Here is a 24,533-nt window from a genome sequence, read left to right on the forward strand (position 1 = left end):
GTCATTTGTCATCCTCCCCTCCCCTTGAATTCAGAGATTAAACTGATTGATTTTCTTTTTTCAAACCAGCACAACCCCTTCTTCAACTGCCCCTTCTCCGATCTCTCCGTCCCCCCAGACATACACAGGTCCTATAATGTCAATAATGTAAATGTAATCACAGCTCCTCTTCTCGTCTCTGTAACAAATGAAATTCTGCGTCATTACAATTGCTGTGCTTTAAACTGGAATGTGGTGGTGGGTAATAAAACCTCCAGTTGTCCATGAGTCACATTACCACCACGAATGTCAGCAAAGTCCGGGAAGCAAATCCCGTCCAAGGCTTTATATCTCACAGATTCATTCTCTCTCTATATGTACAGTATATATTCAGGAGCTCTTTGTACCTTTAACAAGTGCAGGATGTTTTGTGTGTAAGAGAATGTGAACGTGTACTCGCATGGGGCACTCAATCCCTGTAACCATGGTGACCAGGTGGTCTGTCCTCCCATGGGTCCTTATTTCATGACAATGAAGAAAGAGAGAGAGAGATGGAGAGATGGAGAGATAGAGGAAGAGAGGTGTGGCAGATTGTATGCCATCTCTCTTGGCCAAGCAACACAGGCTATTGTGTTTTTGCATTGTGCTTTCTGTAACCTCGTTTCCTCCTTTGTGTAACAGGGCCTTGGGATCTGGTTAAGCATAGTTTAATTTGCAGTTAAAATGCTGTCAGTATTGGGTTCTTATCATAACCCTAAATAATGGACATACAACTGGATACATTGCTGAACCATTTTCTATTTATTGTCTTGCCTCGTCCAAGTATCTTCCCTTCATCGTCTCTGCCTTGCTCCTCTGGCCTCTCCCCCACTTCCCTGGGGCCACACTCACTAAGCCTTTAGAAGGCATTTCATCTGAAAGGGAAAGGCCAGTGTTTTCCATGTTGCTCCTCTGCCCGAGGACGGTTTGATCTGCATTCGTAAGCATCTGTCCAAAGGGAGCCAGAAAGAACAATAAAAGGCCCGGCGAGGCTCCGAATCTGCACCCGTGACTATAAAAGTTCCCAGAGCGAGCCTTTGGATTGGTTTGATCGGTGCAATAAAATGAAAGTGCTTTTCTTTTTACACGCATGCACTGGAGAACACGAGGGTGTAAAATATGCTATGAATGCAATCAGTATCCCACCGATACAGCAGCTTTACTCTGGAAATCCAGACTGAAGCATTTTCTTCCTATAATGCTTTATTCTCACATTTAGTCAATAGAGCCCGTCTGGTTCTTACTTATATACGAATGAAGGATATGCGTTAGTAAATACATTTAGTAGGAAATGTAATGCTGTCTGTTTTTAAAAACAAATGTTTACTATACATCGAGCAAATCTGTCAGCTGTTAGCAACATGTCCGCAGCGAAATGTTCACCATTAAAATATCTGCTCCTGGAAACTAAAGCATGGTGGTGAGGGTCTTACTTACACACCGAACAGGTCAGGGCTGCTTTTGAAGCACATGACTGGACGTGTACACTTTTATAAAGATGAACATGGGCACTTTAATTCATTTTCAGTCAATCCCACATACTTACTAGCACTCTATGGCTGAAAATAGTCCAATGTTTGCTAAAAGCAACAGTGGCTAACTGCTTTGGGAATTTATATCGATTTTTTGTTGTTGAAGTAATCGTAACCTGTTTTTTAAGAGGGGGGGTAAGGTGGTGCAGTCTTTGGCATTGTTGCCTCACAGCAGGAGGGTTGGCTTGGGCCTTTTTCTGAAGACCTGTTCTGAGGCTCAAAGTGAGTGGCTCCGGCTGTCGACATCTCGGCAGTGACGACACAGCCTAACTCTACAAATGGGCAAAGAGGTGGATCTGCGGTGAAGCTGAGGCGGGCCCGGGAGACGCAGCAGAGCAGGCAGTTAGCGACCTGAAACGTCAGTCCTCTAGTGGCCATTCGAGGAACTGCAGTTTTGGTAGTTCCACTTTGGCTTCATTTCTCAGCACCGGAGGTTGCCACTTGGTGTGGAGTTTGCATGTTCTCTCCTGTTCTCTATCAGGATGGGGTCTCCGACTTCCTCCCACCGACATGCAGTTTACAGACATATAGATTAGGTTAACTGTTGACTCTAAATCTCCCGTATGTGTGAATGTGAGCGTGAATGGTTGTCTGTCAGCCCTGTGATTGACTGTCGATCTGTCCGTGTCAGTAACAAATGGGCTTGGAGCTGACAGATTATGGAAGTCAGAATGTGAGAGACGGACTAACACATTGTTGGTTTTGGTCTTTTTTATGGATTTGTCAGCAATAACACAATTGCAGAAATATATCTCTCTTTTGGGAGGTGAGAGGTTTCCTGGATGGTAAAAAGCATTGCCAATGAAGTAATCAAGGCAGCAATTGCAATTCCACCAAAATGCATTTGGCAAATCAATTGCATTTAAATGAAATGTCTGCAATCGGTTCTTTGGTTTTATTTTGCTTTTGTTGCCAAAACTTCACAGCTAGGGGTATATGAGTAGAGCTGGTACACACACACACACACACACACACACACACATGGACATACACCCACATAAAGACACACACAAAGAGAGATCAAGGGTGGGAGACGAAGGAGATAGGGAGGAGCAGATACGCAACGGGCGATAGGGGGTAACAGTGGGTGCCAGGAGAAAGGGAACTCACAATGATAGAGCTCACGTACTCTGTGTATGTGTGTGTGTGCGTGAGAGTGTTCAGCATGTGGCGATGGTTAATAAGTAGCAGTAGAGTTACAATGATAGATCCTCGGGGCAGGAGATGCGGCTCATTAAAGAATTACACATTCACTTTGCTCTCACTGTCTCTCTCGTTCAAAGCGACTTAAGGCTCTTTCTTTTGTTCAACTCACCCCGAAAGAGATAAAAGTATTGAACTTCATATGAAATGCTGCACGTCAGAGATTATCTGCTGAATAGCTACGTGCACGGTTGACTCTCTGCACTCAAGATGTCAACATACTCGTAACTTCTATCAAGCAAAATCACTATATTCTTATATATTCATCTCCTGTTCGCTCTCTGAATGCCTGTCTATCAACCTGTTTCCTGCCTGCCTGTGTTTCTGTCTGACTCCCCGCTTGTCTCTACACTTGACTGAGTTTGTTCATGCTAATCTGATAAGATATCATCTGTTTATTAGTCCTCCTCTCCACAGTGATGCCGTTATCCCCGCACTTGACCTTTTGAAAGAAGCCCTTGCTTTGTCTCGCCTTCTCTGGCTGCACCTCCAGCTTCACTCCTCGTGTATTCAAATGAGCATTCACATGCCGCACACAACAGCACACAACAGCACACAACAGCACACAACAACAGCCCCATTGGCTTGTGTTGATGTACAACCTTCAACCAATCCCTCTGCCGTCTTCATCCTTTCATCTACCTCCAATCACAGTCCCCCGCTGCATTCAATCTTCAGCTCATTTTTCCCCCTGTGTGTTTCCTCCAAAGGTTTTATGATTCCACTGGAGGCTCTGTTCAACCTCAGCGAGCATGACCTTGGGAAGATGCTTCTCTGCAAGTCAGACCGTTAACTGTTTTATGAAAACAAGCACTAGCCATTAACATGGATGTTACAGTTTAGACTATGTCACCGCACAATCCATTTTGGAAGAAAGGAGCAGAGGACGGAGATCCAATGTCGATTACTTTTTTTTGGGGGGGGGGGGGGGGGTTAGCCAAATAAATAACTTGATTATGAAGTGATTCACTTTAATTTGCAGTATAGTAAGCAGTTTACAAAGTAAAAAGACATTTCTGTAACATTCATAACATTTTCTTTAGGTTAAATTATATTTATATTCGTCAGTGAGGGGTGTAAAAACAGTGCATTCATATTTCAGGTGAGCAACTGTGCATTGATTGATCTTTCTTCATAAATAATGCATCAACACGTGCCTGTTCTTCTATCAATCCAAAGCAACTAACCATGCAAGCAGCGTGGTTCGAGGGATGGTCAGATGTCAGTCGGTTGGTCCACCACTTTGGTCCAGACTGAAATATTTCAACAACTGTCAGATGGATTGCCACGAGACTTCCTTCCATTCATGGCATTCATGGTTCCCCGAAGATGTACCCTAATAACTTCGCTGATCCCCTGACTTTTCCTCTAGCGCCACCATAAGGTTAAAAGCCTCTCACCATATGTTAGCATGGCTGCAGCCTCTTGTTTAAATGAAGATTTAAAGTATAGTGGAAACACAATGTATTTTTGGATAACCAGTTGGAAGGAAAAACCAAAGAGCCTTTCAAAATAAAACCCCACATTTATTTTCACCTCAGAGTAATCCCTTTAAAATAAGTTATTTTGTGCGCAGCCTTGGAGCTGCTAAAAGAGATAAGAAGCATCACTATCATTCAAGTACAATAAAGTATAAGCTGACTAAAATGCTGAAAACATTGCGGCAAATTACCCACCAGGGACACATTTGATGATTCTAAAATCGAATTCCCGTCTAAATGATTAAGTTGACCAGCAGGCCAATATCATAATACTCTTTCTTTAAGTCCATGAATAACAAGATGACAGAAGTGGAGAATATTAGGAGTTACAGTACAGTTTGTTGGAAGGCTCACTGTGTGCTCAGCCACTGTCATTGGTATTTGGATATATTTCCACTGTGGATTTACTATGATGTTCAAATCACATAGCCTGTTATTTATGTCTTTCCTTTCATCGTCTTTCTTTCCTTCTCAGCTTTTTTATTTTGCTATCATTATATAATTTGATTCTGATAAGTACTTCCTGAGGGTATAATCCACAGTTACCTTTTACCATGCTGTGTGTGTGTGTGTGTGTGTGTGTGTGTGTGTGTGTGTGTGTGTGTGTGTGTGTGTGTGTGTGTGTGTGTGTGTGTTTCCTCCCTGGGGATTTGAGGCTGAAGTAATGAAATGCTCATTACTGATTCAGCTGGAAATGCTGGGGATACATTTACACACCTACACACACCAGCTATCCAGACGCTGTTCAAGGTCACCCTGCATAGTGTGTGCGTGTGTGTGTGTGTAAGAGAGAGAGAGAGAGAGAGAGAGAGAGAGAGAGAGAGAGAGAGAATGAATGTCTGTTGAATACATACAAATTGAGGAGCAGCAAGATTGGGCATAATTGGGGCCTTAATTGACAGTTCTGTACAATACGCCACAGGCATCTGACATCAAACACGATCATTAACGCACATACTCACACACACACACACACACACACACATACACATATTCACTTTTGCTGTCAGTTCACTGTTCAACTCATCCTGCGTCCCTGACAACCTTTCATTTCTCTAACACGTGGACAAACATACACACAAATACCTGAACTACCTGAGGTTACCTTCTGAAGCAAGACAAGACAGTATGAATGCTCCTCTTCTTTGTTTAACACATTAAAATGCATTGATTCAGTTCTGCTTTACACACAGATCATTCTGATAAAAGCATAACTAACATGTCTCTTTGGCGCACAGTGTTTATGGACACACACACACACACACACATGCAGCACACTCACCGTATTCAGCCGGGTTTCGTTTCAGACGGCTGACTGCAGGAATGCATGAAAGAAAATGAATTGAACACAGTAATGCTGAGGTTTCTTCTCTGGAATGTATGTTTTGTGACATTTGTTAAAGGTGAGGCAGGGATGCTAATGTCTGAACATTATAATGGATTAAAGCACCACAGGATGGTGATTTTGGCTGATAATCATTTGGAAGATGAATGTTTTGCTTCTATTATGCAGAAACATCATCAAATAAAAAAAAAACACAAATGATAAATGAATGATTGTTTCAAATATGCTATAATGTGTTTATTGTTTACCAAAGAAATGCTGCTTCTTTCATAGTTGACACAGATGAATGTGCATTTATTTATCCAAATCAAAGTTACAATAAAATAGTGGAGCCATACCGATCATTGTAAAACATGTTGGATATCAACTATAAGACATGTTTTTTTCTTTTTTTTGGCATAAAAAATCTTCACCAAGTCCTTAGAAACCTGTGTATGTGCAGAGAGAGAGAGAGAGAGAGAGAGAGAGAGAGAGAGAGAGAGAGAGAGAGAGAGAGAGAGAGAGAGAGAGAGAGAGAGAGAGAGATTTCCACTGGGTCACCACAGCTCTGATTTACGGCTCTGCTCCACCTGCTTTCCACCCTTACTGTCATCCCTGGGCGAATGCCTCGCTTGAATCCAATTATTTTTATGTTATTATGTCTGAAAAGTATCAAAATTACAAGTCAATGGTGGAGAGGACATGTATTTGCTTGGACTGGAGTGGATGATGTATCACTGTCGCTCTCCTCTTCAGCACTACATGGTTGGCCTTCCTTGTAAACTCTCAGTTCAGCTCCTCTGAGGATGCAAACTGTGCATGAATCGAGGTGTAAGCTGCTCACATGCTGGATGTCAATGAAGAAGGCTGAAACTTTGGGCTGATCCGCAATTGCACTGACCTGGGGTCTGCATCTACCACTGCAACTTCCTGATGCTCCAAATGTCACTCCTGCATTCTTATTATCACACACACACACACACACACACACACACACACACACACACACACACATACACTCATTACTCATTCTAGTAAAGGTTAAACTACCCCATGAGTATATGACATTGTTCATCACTCATCTCTGGCTGTGTGTGTGTGTGTGTGTGTGTGTGTGTGTGTGTGTGTGTGTGTGTGTGTGGACGTATTTGTTGGCAATCTCCAACATGTGACATGTTCTGATTGTTGCTAAGAGACAAACATGCTGAAGGGCATGTAGGAGGAGACTGTGCTCTGCCACCTGTTTTCAGAACAAACACACACACACACACACACACACACACACGGACATGCATATGCACATACAAAGCAGCCTTTGAAAGTTCGAGTGCAATGATTTAAGACATTGAACCTTATCGTACCGTTGTGCTTTCATAGTCAATACATCACGTATTAAGCAAAAATGTATTTGCTGCATTTGGACGTTCTTTGACTATTTTTTAAAATGTTTTGACTAAACAATTAATTTCTTAGTTGGAAAAAAAATGAGCACATTAATTGCTGCCCTGCTACTATTTGTAGTAAAAATGTGGGGTTGACTATTGATCATTTCATTGTTTAATCATTATTACTAATGCTTTAATGTGTAATGTTTTATTGTGGTACTTTATATACTGATAGTTAAATCTATTAAAGCCTTTTTGTATGTTTAAGTAGAAATTAAGTTATTTATGTAAAATGTTGATGTACAAAGTAAATATAGCTGTCAGACAAATGTAGTGGTTTTAAAGTAGTATATTGGCAAGTATAATTAGTTATTCATGTTCTACCTCTGTATTTACTTTTGTCTGCTGTCATGCATATGACACAGACCTGGATCTTCATTCTTCAACAGCAGTTGGCTTAAATGTGCGTTTTGCCTCAAGCATCTTTTTTTATCACAAGTTTTAGTATCATTTTGCATTTAATCCTCTCAAAACACAATTTTGCAGCCTAATTTACCTTCAAATATGAGAGTAACTCACTCACCTTGCTAATGCTTCAGTGCAAACTATTAATGAAAATGTTAAGCATTGTTTGATGTTCCTATTGGACTAATTATGGAACAAATAAAACAACTTTGTTCATCTAAACCAGCTCCCAGCAAAAGATATTTTTTTACATAATTCCAATTTCTTGAGAGCTGTGATGACAGAAGTAGCAGATATTGTGCAGAAATTGTAACAGCAAGAATAATGCTATGCTGTTCTGTTCCTATAAAAAGTTCAAACCAAATGCGACACAAAGGTTTCCAGGTTCCACACAAAACAGTTCACGCATACACACACACACACACACACACACACACGCACACACAAATATTTGCACAGCCAAGATCCGAGGGTCCCATATTGCTCCATGCATCTATCTGTCAAGAGAGCACACAAGAAAGGACAGATTCATAATTGGTAAACATTCTGCTGTGAGTAAATCATCTGAATCATCACCACAGACGCTCAAAAACAAAAATATATCATGCGTCTTTGAAACAGATTTCTGTCTTTCCAGAAGAGTGTCTATGTCCGTGGTTTGAATTTCTAACGCTGTGTGTGTGTGTGTGTGTGTGTGTGTGTTTGTGTGTGTGTGTGTGTGTTTATAAGGGTGTTTTCCTGCCTTCTTCATGTCTGTATTATTATGAGATATAATATTTGTGTGAGTGTGTGAACATTAACAACTCACCTCATTCCTCAGCGACTGAAAGAGGCTCTTTGTCTATTGTACTGCAGGACAATGTGTATTGTAAGAGACAGAATCAGATTTCTGCCCAAGCAGGTGTGTGTGTGTTTGTGTGTGTGTCTGTGCCAGGACAGAGCAGGTGAGTATGAGAATGTATCTGGGTGATATGTGTGTGTGTGTGTGTGTGTGTGCATTTAGCCGCCAGCACAGTCTGACTCCCTCTTGTCCTAATCCCTCATTTACCTGAGTTCCTCCCACGAAATGCTGGAGTACTGCCAACACACATAGACACACACACACACACACACACACACACACACACACACACACGCACAGAAACACACACACACACACCTACATACATGCATATGAAAGCGTCAAAGCAGCTGGTGAAGTCCGGCCGTATGCCCATTAAATGAAGCAACATTTCACACATCTGTGTGTGTGTGTGTGTGTGTGTGTGTGTGTGTGTGTTTTTGTAAGACAGTATTTGTACAAAGCTGCGGATCGGTAGGTTGAAATTCATAAATCTTTCAGGTCTAAACAACAACAAAAACAGCCATAAATAATGCAAGATGTTGTGCAATCATGAGACTAAAAACAGAACCAGAAATTACTTCCACAAACCTTGACTCAGACTGTTGATTTATGGATTCATTTATTCATAGGGATACTAGATAAACTAGATTCTTCAAAATGATTGCAAAGCCCTAAACTTGTTTGGGTTCATTTAATTGATCTTTTCAATGAAATGCGCTGATTGCTTGTAAAATTAGATTAATTAAGTACTGCCTTTTTCCTATCCTCATGTGGTATAAAACATACTTTGTTTTGGATTATGTACTCTACTTGTAGTGCACTCAGAGCTTTGAACTTAAAAACCAACGATAATACAAGTAAATGGAAAAAAAATATTTAAATGAATTATAAGAAATCTGAATTTATACTATATGAGCCCATGCATTTTAAGTATAACCAATTAACTACCAGCTATGGTGAGCTAACTGCATAGGACGCACTTCTAATCAATATGAGTCAGTTGTAACAAACTAACACTACTGGCTGTTATTAAGAATGTGTGAAATCTAGTTAGTAAGTGAGCAGAAAAGTCTAAATCGATAGCTGAAAATGATGAATAATGCTACAGTAAATTAAAGAGAGAGAGAGAGGCTGACGTGGATATTCCAGGATCATTATGTCTCATGAAAACATTAAATAACAAGGACAGGCAGTGCTGATGAAGGGGACGTAAGCTCGTCTGATAGGACAGTACTTGTGTACTCATGCTGTTATGTACTTTCACTGCATCTGTTCAGGTGACCAGACAGGCGATACGTCCAGCGGTCGTAGTCCAGTAACAAAGGACATGGCTCCTCCTCCTCCTCCTCCTCGGCCCGTCCCTCCTCACCACCTCTCACCTCCACAGGTAGGTCATGGCTGTCCCTCCTTTCACATCCATTCTCTCCTTCCCCTCCTCCTCTTGTTATTCTTGTCATATAACATCATCGCACGCTCTCTGTTAGGTGGTTGTTCGAGGCTCGGCCCACACGTCGTCTGTTGAACCTCTGACCCTGGCGACCCTGCTGCTGCTACTGCTGTCGTTATGGGAACACCGCTGATGATGGAGAGACGGTCTTACAGAGACAAAAAGACTAAGAGACAACCACGAGAGCTCTGTGGTGAAGTTGAGTATTTGTAATTCCTGTAAGTACAGGTCAACCACTCTGATTGTTTTTGTTTTGGGTGGGACGAGCTGTCGATTCATCACAGTTGCAGGTGCACTGCATGCATTTCTATGTTACCTGTACTGACCTCCACACGTGTTTGTCTACGTGTATTTAACTCTGATAGGATAGACTGCACAGCACTACTGACTTTTTTTTGAAAAGAGATGTAAATACAAATATATCTATATTATATATTTATATAAAGAATTTCTATAGATAACAACGGCTTGAAGTGTAAATAGAGAATAATATAGAATTGACCAGATTGACTTAGACGTTTAGGTGTGTTTTGTTTAGTTTGACATTGTGTGTCCCTCACAGAGATTAAGATACATGACAGCTATGGTTTAAGCTGAAGGCCTCCTGAGGACGTATTCATTTTGAAGAGAACTCAGCACTCGATGGCCAAAACAATCTATTATGCGACACTTCAGACCACTTACAGATGGCCATGTAGCATAATGACGAATTGGACAGTTTGGCCTGTAGGTCTGTGCAGCTTGAAGCCCATCCGGCACTTTTTCCACATAAACAACAAAACGTTTGCTCATGCAAGCTGGCGATTTTTCATTTTTTTTATTTCTGCAGCAAATATGCTGAGAGATTTAACTGTGTAGCACTTGCTCAACATTTTAATTCCTCAAAAAATGACTCTTTAGTAGTGGAGATCTCTCCTAAGAAACCGTTTCTTCAAATATACCACCTTTTATATTAGTTGAGGGAAAACTGAGTTAACGTTGTTTTCTTCTTAAGCTGCACAGCGTGCAGTTGTAGAAGCACCAGAGGGAGGGATGTAACAGCTTCCATTTCAACTTCAATTTCACTGCCCCGGCCATCCTCGGCAGAGAGCTCCGTTATAAATAAAAGTATCATAAACAATAAAATGCACCTTATACATGAGAAAACTAAGTATGGACCACATGTAACAGCAACAAGACACAATTATCTGGCTGAACTGTCAGTGATTTCCCAAGCTGACATGGTCTCCAAATGTATTAATACAATGATAATATTTAAGGCATCCAACAAAACACTGCATATTTATGGCATGTGTGATACATGTGTTATGAGCTTGTCTCTGTATCCAATGTAGACAAGAGGTGTAGTATCAGGAGAGCCCGGATCCAAACATGTGAATTAACTGTAATTCATGTTAATTATGGCTATAAAGTCCTCCCGCCTCGCTGTTGAATCTCAAACCCCCCAAACTGCACAGCAGGACGGACAACTGGAATACTGATTAATACACTCGAAATGGAGCAAATGAACCCGCTGAAGGACACTGTGCATTTCTGTCTGATTGTGACTGACTTTCTCCTCGGAATCTTCTCACATTGTCCTTTGAATATCGCAGAATTCTCATATAAATCTATTATTTTGCCGAAGAAATGTGACTGACAGTTGAGACGACATAAATATAGCCGACATGTGTGAGTTATCTGGCAGTGAGCCCAAATACCGTGTTAGCTAGCGCGATGCTCTTACACCGATATTTGTCAAACAAGTGTGCTATTATTTGATTCATATTTAAACGTCATACCCAAATGAGATGAGATTTTGGATTTGATCCCACCCCTTCATCTCTCACAGCTCTTCCTATGCGACCTGAATGAACGAAACACCGGATGGGCTATTCACAGACATATTTGAGTTTGGGAAATGTTAACAGAAATACAGCTGTGCTGTGTGTCATTGTCAAAAAGATTTAATTAAATGTACTTTGTCATGGTTTAACAGGGTTTTTTTTGTGTAGAAATCTTAATGTTGTTGTAGCAGTATGCAGGAACACCAGGATGCAACAAACAGCCAGTTAGCTACAGCAGTATGGTTTCTCTCCCCACGCGCTGAAAACCACTGTGCTCATTTAATTTGACTTAACCAGTGACTCTCGTGTGAAACAGAAATAAACCTGCTGTATTACATTGTGTCCTGCTACTCTGCTGTGTCATTCATCTTCAGCTTAATATCATCAGTAATAAATTGTTTTCAAATACATACTGGACTTTGTCTTTTATATGTTGTGTGACGGTCTTAGTGTAAGATGAGCCGCAAATAGGACTGAAATCAGGTGTAAAATGGAAAACATGATTTGTAAATAATACTAATGATAACACGAAACTTCTTTAATTGAAAAATTGTATATGATTGAAAATAAAATATGACATGGAGTAGTGGTCCTCGTGGAGTTAACAGTGTGGTTAAAATTAAAACGTGTTGCTGTAAATATAGGTTTCATACTTCAAATTAAAGATATGGTTGTGAAAAATCTTTAGATAAAATAAAGACTTTCAAATATGTATACATTTTTTTTTTTTTACAGTGTCTTCTACGATCAGAGCATTTCTGAGTGGCAAACATGTTTTGAATCATATAACGGTTTGGTGCCATTACAGCCTGAGTACATATAACGCAGCTGCAGCTCTCTGGCCTCTGGCCCTTTGACAGATTACTGTGATTGGATTGGCATGGTCAGGACGCTGGCACAGATCGCTTGGTTGGCAGAGGGAACCTGCCAGGGGATGATGGGAAATAAAGACATCATTGAATGCAAATTTCTACGGAGAGGAAGACAGAGAGAGAGAAAGAGAGCAAGAAGGAGAAAGACTGCGAGAAGGAGGAGCGTTCCCATTACTCATCCTGATGTTGGCACAATCTCGTCCCACCCATACCTTCTGTTTCAGGGTAAAAAAAAATAGTTTCAAGATGTATTTAAATGTAATACTTAAATTTTTTTGATCATTGTTGTTGCTTTGTCTTTTTGCTGTGCTGTATTGATTAACTACTTGGAAGCAAACTTGCACCAATCCTGCACCAGTATACTCTGCACATCCCTGAACATACAGTAAGAACATACAGTACATACTGAGAGGTAGACAACAGGCAGGAGGAGAGGTGAAGAGGGACGCATCAGAGTTCATGACAGAGATAAGGAGCGAGACAGGAGATTTGCAGGATGTTGTTTCAACAAGCTGTTGAGCTTTGCTCTGCTGAATAATATCCTTCCTCTGCGCCAGCACTAATAACCCTAACCCTAACCCTAACCCTAACCCTCTGATTATTTTAACCCTGCCCAAGGGTTAGAATTGAGGTGTGTGCTATTTAAATCATATTTATGATCCTATCCTCGCCAGTGTTTGCCGCCTTCACACACATTATCAGATTACTCATTGTGTACATGTTGCAGCTCCGCATGGTTTTATAGCAGTTTGAAGCTATAGAAATATGACCAGAGGCTTTCTACGGTATGGTGATCCCCCGGGAAAACACAAAACTACACAGCTGGATTTATAATACATTTTTAAGGCTATGACAAAACTGTAAATGTCAAATTAGGAAATGCATGCCCTGCACTGGACAGCATTTTTTTTTCCGATTTGCTCGAATCAAGTATAGTTCAAGTTATGTGTCGGTACTTCTTTATACTGAAGAACAAGCTCTTTTACCTTTCAATAAGTAAGTGGAATAAACTGTACTAGCCAACCTTGGATCTCTTATCCCTCAGGTGTTCAAATCTTTTAATTACTTTATTGTGACTGTGAAAAGCCAATTGTTTTCTTAAGCTTCTGGGTTAATAAATGACCCTTGAATGTCAATGACTGCTGATGGAATCTGTAAGGCAGTGGTGTGGCAATAATTGTGGATCAGGTTTTTAGGACTTATTTAACCCTGAAAGATGATCAGCTCCACAGTGGTTGGCAGCCTCCTTATCCACAGTCTATGATGCCAACATAGAGCAGCTCTGCTGAAGCAATCAGAGATCAAGTGTCTTGCTGACACATCAGTTAGTTTCTGTGTGAAAGGAGAGCCCTGAATCATCTAACTACCCTTAACACGCCCATAGTTTCCCAATCGTTCCTTGTATGCTCCAGTCTAAACCACTAATTGTTTCCAGGAAAACCAGCAACTACAGATTTGTTTTTAAATGTTTGGGCATATTATCACCTTTTGAGTGAGCAAAGTTGCCTCTTTACACATCCAGCATCAGCCCTGTCTCCTAAAATGTTCCCACACAGTGATACGGCATTGTGATTTAAGTTTATTCAGATTTTGACGTAGAAGAAAGAAGTTTCAAATGAGTCCACTGAAGTCTGCATAGGTAGGAGGTTGGGGTGATGGATAGAGACCCAGGAGACTGCTGTTTGTGTCCCATGTGTACAAAGTACTTTTGTTGCCTTAACATAATCAAGTACACTGTTCTGTTGCTGGTCCAATCCACTGCGTTAAGTTCAGTACAAAACTAGCCTGCACAAGCATTGTTAATAAGGGTTAACAGCTCAGCATCTGACTATTTACAACAGAGTTAAAACATCACGATAAACTCTGGGGCATTCACTGTTTGGGGCTTGGAGAGACTGGTGCTAAAAAAGAGCGTTTCCGACAGAGGGTGAATACAGGTACATACAGTACCAAAAAACAATGTGTTTTTTAACATTAAAACATTTCAACATGTTTTAGAAGAAACCCAAAATACAAGCATGAACCTTAAAATGAGCATGATTCACGCTGCCCTGATTCAGTAAAGTCAGTTCAGTTGGAAGTTTCTGTGTTGAAGATTTGTTCGTACACGTCGTTGAGATATTTCCGTTTGGACCAAACAGCCTCATCACCAGCTCCTCCCTCGTCCGTTCCCTTACGTTTTACGCTAATGTTAACTGACTCTGGCCTTCAGCATTAACTTCATGCGCTTTTTAAGTTTGAAGCAGGTTGACAATGATCTGGATGCCAGCCAGTCGTTCTCTCCCATGCTCAGAGATATTATCTTAATTAACAAACAGTTGGGATCAAGTTTGCAAGGTGAGCTATTAAAATGTCATCATATATGATTTATTGCTACCAAGAATGATTGACATGGGAGTCAAGAGTGCCAATGGTTTAAAATCTTCTGAGAAGGAAATGTCTGTCTCACAGACTTGAAGGGAGAATGAGTCGAACAGAAAAACACTTCAGTGCAACACATTACAGGTCATAGCAGGCTAAGCTGTCTTGTCTTTCATTATTTTTTCTCCCTGGCATCTTCATGCTCTGCTGCTTCTCAAGCATGGACCTGGAAACGCATGAGCCCTTAAATGTATCTGCATGATAAAAAAAAAAAATCATAAAAGGCCAAGTGTGTGTGGAGAGCAAGGTGCAAAGATGGCGAACAGGGAATAGACTTGAAAAGTATTAAAGTATTAAAACGTTCTACTCTACAGTGTGTGGGCTTAGTTAGGGGCAGATGAAAGAGTGCAGGAAGTTCAGATGAAGAGAAAATAGAAGAAAACAAGATTGATGCCGAGTTTAAAAAAGACTGAGCTAAGCCGATGAAACTCAGTCATGTAGTTAATGGAAGTGAGAGTCAATGACCTGGCTTGACTTGCCTCATATAAAGTCTTCAGCAGAGATAGAGACTCCGTTTGGAGGGAATGTTCTTGCTATAGGTCTGAGCACAACAGGGTTATAGTTTGTCAAGACCGGTTTCCTACACTAACAACATTTTGACAACGTCGGCTGAGCGGCCCACAGTGAAGTCCTGTGGTGCCAAAAAGGAAAGGTAACACTTGACTCGTCCACAGACAGTATCCACATTGTTGCATGAATTAACGAACTGAATATTTGTCTCATATGAGTTCAAACAAGTTTCCAGTTGTGACATCTTTGGTTTTTGTTGACGCGGAGCTCAATAACCTTTTCCTTGACTCATGCTGGATTACCCACTCATCCAACCATTATCCGAACTGCTTATCCTATTCAGGGTGGTATAGGGGGGTAGCCGATCTCACCTGACACTGTTCGAAGGCAGGGTACACCCTGGACAGGTGGCCCGACTATCGCAGGGCACATGGCGACGGACAACCATTGACGCTCACCTTCACGCCTACAGGCCTACGGGTAATTTAGAATCCTTAAGTCCTCAACTGAGCTAACCTGCATGTCTCTGACAAGATGCCAGTTGGGATGTTATCTGACAGACAGACAGAAACCTGGCAAAGTAACCTCCTCTGTGGTAGTTCCTGCTGCTGTGGGTGTCTACAGGACTATATTTTACCATGATGACACACACACACACACACACACACACACCGACTCACAAGGTGAGAACAATACCAATGTGGCTGTCTCGTAAAAATATCCTCGTCCAAAATCTGGCTACATCAATACATTTCCACGACAGGAAGATGCCATGAAGACAGGTGCAGTCTGAGAGAGACGCTGTTATTTGACATGTTACTCACTGAGAACTGATATAAAACGTCTTTCTCCCTGAAGGCTAAAGTGGCTGGTATATGTGCCAATCTCTTGTAACACATTAATCCCAGAGGCACGTAGCCTGCCAAAGGCAATAAATCATTGGCTGGATTAACACTTGCCCTCACACTCCATAGGTGTGTATGGAGGGGAGCATGTGTGGGATTATGTGTGGGGCTCTAGTTCTCTTTGAATGAGCTGGCCCATGAAGGTGTGACCTAAAGATGTGGCTGAACCTGTTGTTCTAAAATTAGATATTCCAGCCAAAAAAGAAATGGTGTATTTGACCTGGAAGTTGTCCTCAAACAGCCAACGAAGTGGTCTTTAGTTAATTCCATGATACACAGAGGGGTCATGTGAACGTTCCTGACTTAAACGAGTTGACGAGGACCAGCCGAGTGCACCATGGACCTTTTTCTCACACGTCGCAGGAAATGCACAGGTGAAAATAATAAAATGAATGATGTTCTATGTTTAGCTTCCTCTGTTTCAGAGTCCTGGTATTTTGCATGCTGGCCCACCGACACATGATTAGGGCTTAGTGGGACACCTAAATCCTACAGAGCCACTGCTGGTGTTATCAATGACACCTCTGCTTTTCCTGCTATGACAAGTCAAAATGTTTGCTGTAGAAAAAAAAGATGTATTGTCCAGTATGCTGCAAAAGAAGGATATTTTAGTTCTGTCTTGACTACAACAAGGTTTTTTAAAATTCTTGGTTTATCTATTGGGTTCAGTTTACACTGCACTACCTCTCAGCAGGCCAATCAAGTTCTTCAAAACCAAACTGGTTTGGTTCAGCAGCGTTTTTACTGTCTTGAGCGTTACATAGTTCCTCGCGATCAGAGTTTCTAACAAGAATATTGTGACAAAGAAGTAAAGACTGTGGTACAGTACACCGAGTTTCCTAATGTTCAGCATTTGTTATTATTAATTAACATGCCTTAACCTTGTGCCTGAAGCATTAGCAGTGCTCACTGTTGCCTTCACTCTCTTTTGCCACATCCAATTTAAAAGTAATTAGGGCGCATTTTAAACCCTTTTGTGGATTTCACTTCACCTACAATTGATTTAATTTCCGCTGCATTTCTGAGGTGTGAGTCAGATTTCAGGACTGCCTGTGACCTTTCCCTGCTGATGGGGAGGATGTAGGAAGATTGGGGAGCGGCTGACAGCTCATCGGTCACGTCCATCAACACTGCCAGAGGAAGGCACTGAATCCTCACCAGACGCTGGTTTCCCTGCAGGGATACACAGCGTGTCTACAGCTTTGTGTGTGTTTGTGTGTGTCAGGTGGTTTTGTTATAAAACAAATATTTTTCTTTTCTTTCTTTCCCTTTTCATATATTTACTTGCAGAAGAAAGGGTGACCTTGAACCTCAAATCCAGACCTCGATATCATTGTTTAAGCGTGGTGAAAGCTTTGACTGATGTTCCAATGCTGCAGGCCGACTAAGGTTGAAGAATAACTCAGTCTGGAGCCCTTTAGCTTACAAACTCAACTTTTAAATCACTTCAAAAAATGTTTACATGAGACTGTTACCCCGACAGTGACGTTGTAATATGCATTATTCTATTTCATCCCCTGTACTTTTAATATTTGATTTTATTTAATTGTAGTACAGAAAATATTTTCCATGGAAAGTACCTACACCATTTTTAAAATTTTTAATTGGTTGATTGTATGTTTAATTAGCGTAAAATGAATCAGAATAGACAACAGATTTGAGAGCTTCTCGTGATTTTAGGGTCAATACAACATGCTGTATTTTTTAAAACTAAAATGTAAGCAAATCATAAAGGTTTTATCATTTATTTTCAATCAAAATAACTTGCATTCGCACACATTGCTCTGGCTGAAGAGTTTTTCATGCAAAGAATACTGAAGCTACTTGGGATTCAAAACATGGATCCCCATTTGATTTCATACAATGGAAAACTTTTTCTATATTTGTGATTTATTCTAATTTTCAGCCTTGATTTTTGAGGACTGTGTGTAGGAATAATGAAACCAGTGTGTAGCCTACTCTGTCATTTTCAATTAATGAGAATAAATATTATACAATTTTGATGGGGATTTCCCTGGAACACCTCTCTTACGCCTTCCCCCTAATAACAGGACCTGCAGGTGGCGCTGTTTAGGCCCTGGTCCTTGCAGCAGAGGACACGCACTGATATTCACACACAAAGAGAGAAAGAGAGAGAGAGAGAGAGAGAGAGAGAGAGAGAGAGAGAGAGAGAGAGAGAGAGAGACACCATCTCATTTCATTGTCCCAAAGACTGGAACGAGAGATTTACCGCACAGTTCTTCTCCTGTCTGAAACCTCAATTAAGTACCGGCTTTTGCTCTATTGTTCCCTCTAAACGGGCTGATTCCCATAATCATGAACCGGTGGTCTACGCGTGGTCGATCTGCACCGCTTTGACTAAGCGACACCTGCTGGCACACACACACCCTCTCTCTCTCCTTTCCTCTCTCTTTTGTCTCTGACACCTCTGCATCTCACAGCCAGCAGCGCTGTAGAAGAGGAGGAGGAGGAGGAGGAGGAGGAGGAGGAGGAGGAGGAGGAGCGGGGTGTACCTGACACCTACAACCGCGCGTCGCACCTCTTCTCCCGCAGAAACACACAGGACTTGCCCGCCACGGGTGCCTTTTTTTTCTCTCTCTCGCCAGGTTGGTCCGTGCGTTAGTTAACCGGAGCTCTGTGCAGTTTGGACGGAGGACACTGCTTCTCCTGACAGACTTAAAACTCTTAACAATATATAAAAAGCAACACAGAAGACAGGGGGTCTCCTAAGAACTCCTGCTAGATTCACTCGGACCACAAATCTTCCGGATTTTCGGACTGATTGTGAGCAAAGAAAAAAAAGAAAAAAGGGACTACACTTCAGAAGATGCGTCTCCCGGTGCTTCTCTGTGTCTTGCTGTGTTTGTCTGCGGCACCGGGCCCGGTGGCCGGGGCGGACAGGAGCTGCACCGACCTGCGGCAGTTCTACACCGGGAAAGGGTTCACTCTAGTGGAGGTCCCCCAGACAGAGATCTCCGGTGAGTTCTTGTGGAGATCTTTCACTTCGCATCACTTATTAAATCAGTCTTTATAATTATGATGAAAACAGGAAATAGCTGGCTCGCTCAAATATAACAGGATGTTATGATATAATGTTCGATGACTTTTCTCGGACATCGTGGGGTTTTGTATCTCCTATATGGCAACAGTGTAAATGCTTGCTTGGCCAAGTTTTAAATTGCATTAATAACATGTTTCATCGTTGCAAAAGGCAGGTGTGATTATATTAGGCTACATCTCAGTTTATGCCTCTTATTGTGGCATTGTCTTTATACACCCTCTCTCTTTTCCCCATTTCCCTCACTGAGCAATGCACCCATCCTAAGTGAGGTGTCTCCCAGCCGATGCTCTCCTGCACATCCCAGTGCTTTCTGGGGGCATTTTCATTGTCTGCTGAAGTCAGGGTTGCAGATGGGTGGGTGTGAGTAATGTGCCTTGTGGAGCTGTTGTGGTCTTTTCAGGGCATTTATGGTTGTTTGCACTGTAGGTGTGAACAGATTTTCATATAAACAAAAGAGGAGAATATGGATTTGCTTTCTGCTGTTGTCTACTGTAACTCCATGTTAAACCAGAATAATGTGTTCTGGGGCATTTTTCATTGTCTGCTCTGCTCTGGACTGCAGGCGTGGGGTGTGTATGTGTCTATGTGTGCGTATGTGGGACTCAATAGATGCTGAAATGGCCTGTTTTTTTTCCCATTTGCAGAAACTAATAATTTCATTTAATACTAAAAAGCACCGCTCAGCAGGCTCGCAGCATAACCTGCTGTCACAAAGTTGGAAACAGTAAGATTTGGGATTGTTTTTCTATTCTTTTGTTTCATCGTGGCACCCTTCTCAGTCAGACAGCCAGTCAATTAATCAATCAGCTCAACCCTCAGTCAGTCAGTCTACCAGACGTCCGTAGCTCATCTCTCTGGTCGCCACTCTTCACACATACTGATTAAATTGTCACGGCCTTGAGGAAAGTGCAGATGGGATTTGTGGAAATGGAGTTGTTTCCCCCTTTAAGGCAACGGTCTGACTCTCTGTCTCTTCCTTTGTTTCACCTAAAGAGGTACAGGAGGAGATGAAAGAGAGGTGAGACTGAGGCGTGTGTATGTACACAGCGTGTATGATCTGAAGGTCATTTCCTGTTGTGTCAATGAAAATAGTCATGTGTGCCGATGAGTTATTAATATTGGATGTGTGTGTTTGTGTGTGTGTGTGTGTGTGTTTGAAATAGAGACCAAGAAACAAGACAAGATTGAGCCAAAGAAAAGTGGAGACAGAAACAGACAGAAAAAGAGACAGACAGTGAGGTGGGTTAACAGAGACCGAGCAAGTGAGTCACTCAAGGTCTCAGTCAAACCCGACACGACTCCCTCCCTCCCTTTCCATTAAAAACTCATCTTTTATTGACAGATGAAAAACACAATGCTTCAGTCACTTGGACCTTGATCTGCTCTAGTTGTTTGAGCAAGACTTCCTCCTTCCCAGAACCCATTACAAAACTGACAACCAGATAGGAACCGGGCCTCTTCAATCTTTCTCATCCCAGAGACCCAAGGTTGGTAAATTTAGCTTTTTTTTCTTCCCCGCTCAGGGAGAAACAGACTCCCCTGCACTCCTGTGTCAGTGTCACTCTGGAGGGTGTTAGCGTCGAGCAGGGTTCCTCACACAAACTATACCATTTGGTGCAACCGGCTCATGTTTGCACCTGAAATGCTGATTCGTTCATTTGGATGCCTTTTCTGCACCTTTGTTTGGAAGATGCAACTTCATTGTTATAGTTTTTGCATCTTCACCCACCTTATTTTTGCTAACATGCAGTGGTAAAAAGAAGTGCTCAGAAGTACATAGTTTCCATTCACAACTCTATGTTTTTTTAAGGATAACTGATCTGTAATGTCTTTTTTTTAAATCTAAGACTGTGTAGTTAAAATAATCAGTAAGTTAGTTACAAAATCATCACAAGACTCATTTTATTTACTTTAATGACTGTGTGATTTTGTAAATCATAAGTGGTCTGTCCTGCCTGCACTATTGACACAGGGTAAGCTTAATAAAGTTATATATATTAATAGATATATTAATAGAATAAACACATAAGAATGTTTTACTGAAGGGAAATTATGTGTCAAATCAGTGAAAAATCAACATTAGAAGCAAAAATAGTTATATTAAAGCAAAACATTCAGGCTTGCTTGATTTCTAGATGTATCTTTGATCCCTCAGCACTGGAAACATACATATAGATTTTTCAGTCCGTCCTGTTCATGCAGGCTCGTCTTCGGAGGATCAATCTGTTATTAATGATTTGGGACAAGATCCAGCTGTTGCCAGTCAAGAGGAGTTCATGATTAGCATTACCTGCAGAGCACAATAGCGGAAGGTTACTTGTTTTTACTCACTCCACTGGGAGACAAATCCCTGAATATACAGGATAATACTTAGGGATGGCTATTGATTTGGAATCTTTTGATACCAATACCTGCATCTCATTACCAAAACAGTAGTTTTTCCACAACGAAAATGACAAACTTTCATTCAAACAGCCTCACGGATAAGTGATTCAATGTCAAACAAAAGTGCTTTGAAAATTAGTAATACATGACAAAATTGTGGGCAGAAAGTTGTTAGGTGAGGGTATTTTTCATAAATTTTGATTTTTGCAGGTGAATTTTGGCAACTGTCACCTTCTACTACTACTACTACTACTACTCGGACTACTTTTACTACTACCAACTAGTAAAACATAGTAGCTAGAAATTTGCTCGCAGATTCAAAAAGGAAGTGTAGGATCTCAGTATACTTGTAGCCAATTGCAAAGGAAAGAAGGAATGAAACACAATATAATGCCAGGTATGCAGAAGACAGTCTGGATATGAAATGCACATTATTGCCAGGTGTAAACAGGTTGTGAGATCTTTATCTGTCAGTGGATATGATAAATAGCATGACACCAAAGTAAACAGTGTGGAATTTGACAAGCCGATGCTCTTAATTCCTGCGCAGAGTTTAGGAAAAAGCCTCTATTCTTCTCACACCTTTTGTCCCGTAGGTTTAACACCATGTGAATGGAAGTCGTCTTTCCTGCTGTCTACCCGTCTGTCTTTGTGCCTGCGAGCGTTTTTAGCTCACTCACATTGTACCTGGTCAATAGTTAAAGACTAGCTCCTCCTATAGTGTGTGTGTGTGTGTGTGTGTGTGTGTGTGTGTGTGTGTGCATGTGTGTGAATGTATGTTTGTGTGTTTAAAAGTCAGTGAAAGCCAATACCTTCTCCAGGGAAGACACTTACTTTCATTCACACATGCATTGTCCATGCAGAGCAGCACACACCCATGTGATCGTATGACACAGGACAGAGAGAGACTTTGTGTCCTGCACGCTTCATATTCTGCATTGGGAGGTGGTGAGTTTGGACGCCCGTGTGGGTTATGTAGCCTTCATATTGAGCATTTGTTACCTGTAGATTATGATACATTACTGGTTCGGTTACCAGTCAATGACACCTTAACCATGCTGAGTCAGCTAGGGAGCCTCCATTCATTTACATTCACACAATGTCAATCCCCTTTCTTTAGATGCACTGTACCTGAGGCTGAGGAATAATTCAATATATCACTCAGGTTTCCTTCTGAATTAAGCGCATATTTTCACAGAAAAACAATACAAAGATGTCAGTTTGGGCTCTAAATAACCCATTGATTACTTTGAACAATAATTGATAGGTTAATTGATGATGAAAAGGATCCATAGTTGCAGACTTACAATTATATAAAGAATGTTTAGAGAGAAATTGTGCGCAGCATTTTATAACGACACAGCTAAAGGTGCAAATGGTCAGTTTCGCACGTTGCTGGGAACCTTAAGGTGAAACTGCTGGTCAGAGAAAAGCAAACAGCTAATAGTTTTGCTCTGATGAAGAACCTGTGAGGTTCCCTGCCTAAGAGCGCCCGAAGAGCATTTCCTCTCTGTGTGTTTTTATGGTTTACTTTACCTGTGAGAATACTGCAATACTACAAAGCCCATGACAAATGTGTGTGTGCGAATTTATGCCAGTTTACCTGCTCTAGCATCCGGTGATGCCGGCTCATATCTGTCCACTGTGTCTGTCTGTCCCTTGTGTGTGTGTGTGTGTGTGTGTGTGAGCGTTTATGTATGTGTGTGTGTGTGAGAGAGAGGAAATTGATACTGTCCGTCATCTGTCACACATCACATGCTCACTCAGGCGCTCACAGCATACGCCACCAAGTGGAACGCCGGATATCCAGTCCACACACACACACACACACACACACACACACACACACACACACACACAATCTCGTTATCACTTTTGCACTCATCCCTGCCCCTGTTCCTTGTTGTCTGTCTTATTCCTGCTTCCTTCTCTGCATTGTTTTCCAAGACAGGCTCAGATCTAGGAGAGGAGGATTGCCTTGTGTTTGTGAGAGAGCGGAGGAGGACGGGAGGTGTGGTTGGCTCGATGTGTTAAAAGCAGAGCTGTGAATCTTTCATGATGTCTGATCCAGCGACATGAGAGAGAGAGAGAGAGAGAGAGAGAGAGACGGACAGAGATAGAGGTGAGGAGGAGGAGGAGGAGGAGGAGGAGGAGGAGGAGGAGGGGAGTGAGCAGAGGAGATCAAAAGGAAGAAGGGTGGAGGCTCTGTCCTGTCATCTCTCCTTCATTGACATGAGATGGGTGTCGCTACAAGTGGTTTGATAGTTCGATACTGATCGTGGCTCGGGTGCTCCCATAGCTATTACCCAGAATGACTGTGGGGAAAGGCCCAATAGATTCAGTTCCTCCATTGCCAACATATAATCAAGTCAAAGTCATGAATGCAAGAGTAAGAGTCATACAGCCCTCCTGCGTCTCCATGAGGATCACATATTAAAGGAGTGGTAGGTAGAGGGAAAAAACAGGAACGGAGGAGCAAAAGCACAAACCGTTCAATGCCGTAACATCAATCTTTGCACCTAAAATCAATGTGGTACAAACCAGCATCGTCTCTCGATAACCTCTGCTTCTCTCTCCCTCCGCTCTGGTTCACACCTCTCCTCCTTGTTCTCCCTCCTCCCTTTGAATGTTTACTTCCTCCTTCTTATCAGCCGCTATTTTTACTTCCTCCTCCTCCTCCTCCTACCCCCAGTCCTCCTCTTCTCATCTTTCTCCCCCTCTCTGGGAGTCGAGCGTCCATCTGTTTTCCAAATGAAAAGAAGCGCAGTTTGTCTGATGTGGTGGACTCGGTGGTTGCTTGGTTGCTTTATGAGTCAACGCTCTTCATGCATATGCTCCACGGGGCCCTATACAC

The 24,533-nt window shown here is 41.7% G+C and overlaps 1 protein-coding gene and 1 long non-coding RNA gene across 2 annotated transcripts in view; both read left to right on the forward strand.

Annotated features, from left to right (window-relative positions):
* The first annotated feature begins 9,431 nt into the window (after positions 1-9,431).
* Positions 9,432-11,935, forward strand: LOC142944528 (uncharacterized). The gene is made up of 2 exons (XR_012952749.1): positions 9,432-9,639; positions 9,737-11,935. It is a non-coding gene; the product is annotated as an uncharacterized LOC142944528 (long non-coding RNA).
* A 7,019-nt stretch (positions 11,936-18,954) lies between these two features.
* LOC142944529 (glypican-1-like) overlaps positions 18,955-24,533 on the forward strand; it is a 29,624-nt gene continuing 24,045 nt past the window's right edge. Inside the window, exon 1 of the mRNA XM_076085676.1 lies at positions 18,955-19,211. Within this exon, the coding sequence (XP_075941791.1) occupies positions 19,061-19,211 (151 nt within the window). The 5' untranslated portion in view covers positions 18,955-19,060. The remainder of the gene's footprint in view (positions 19,212-24,533) is intronic.

The sequence above is a fragment of the Anarhichas minor genome, unplaced genomic scaffold (genome assembly GCF_050575085.1).
Source record: "Anarhichas minor isolate MPS153535 unplaced genomic scaffold, ASM5057508v1 ptg000261l, whole genome shotgun sequence".
Classification (NCBI taxonomy): domain Eukaryota; kingdom Metazoa; phylum Chordata; class Actinopteri; order Perciformes; family Anarhichadidae; genus Anarhichas; species Anarhichas minor.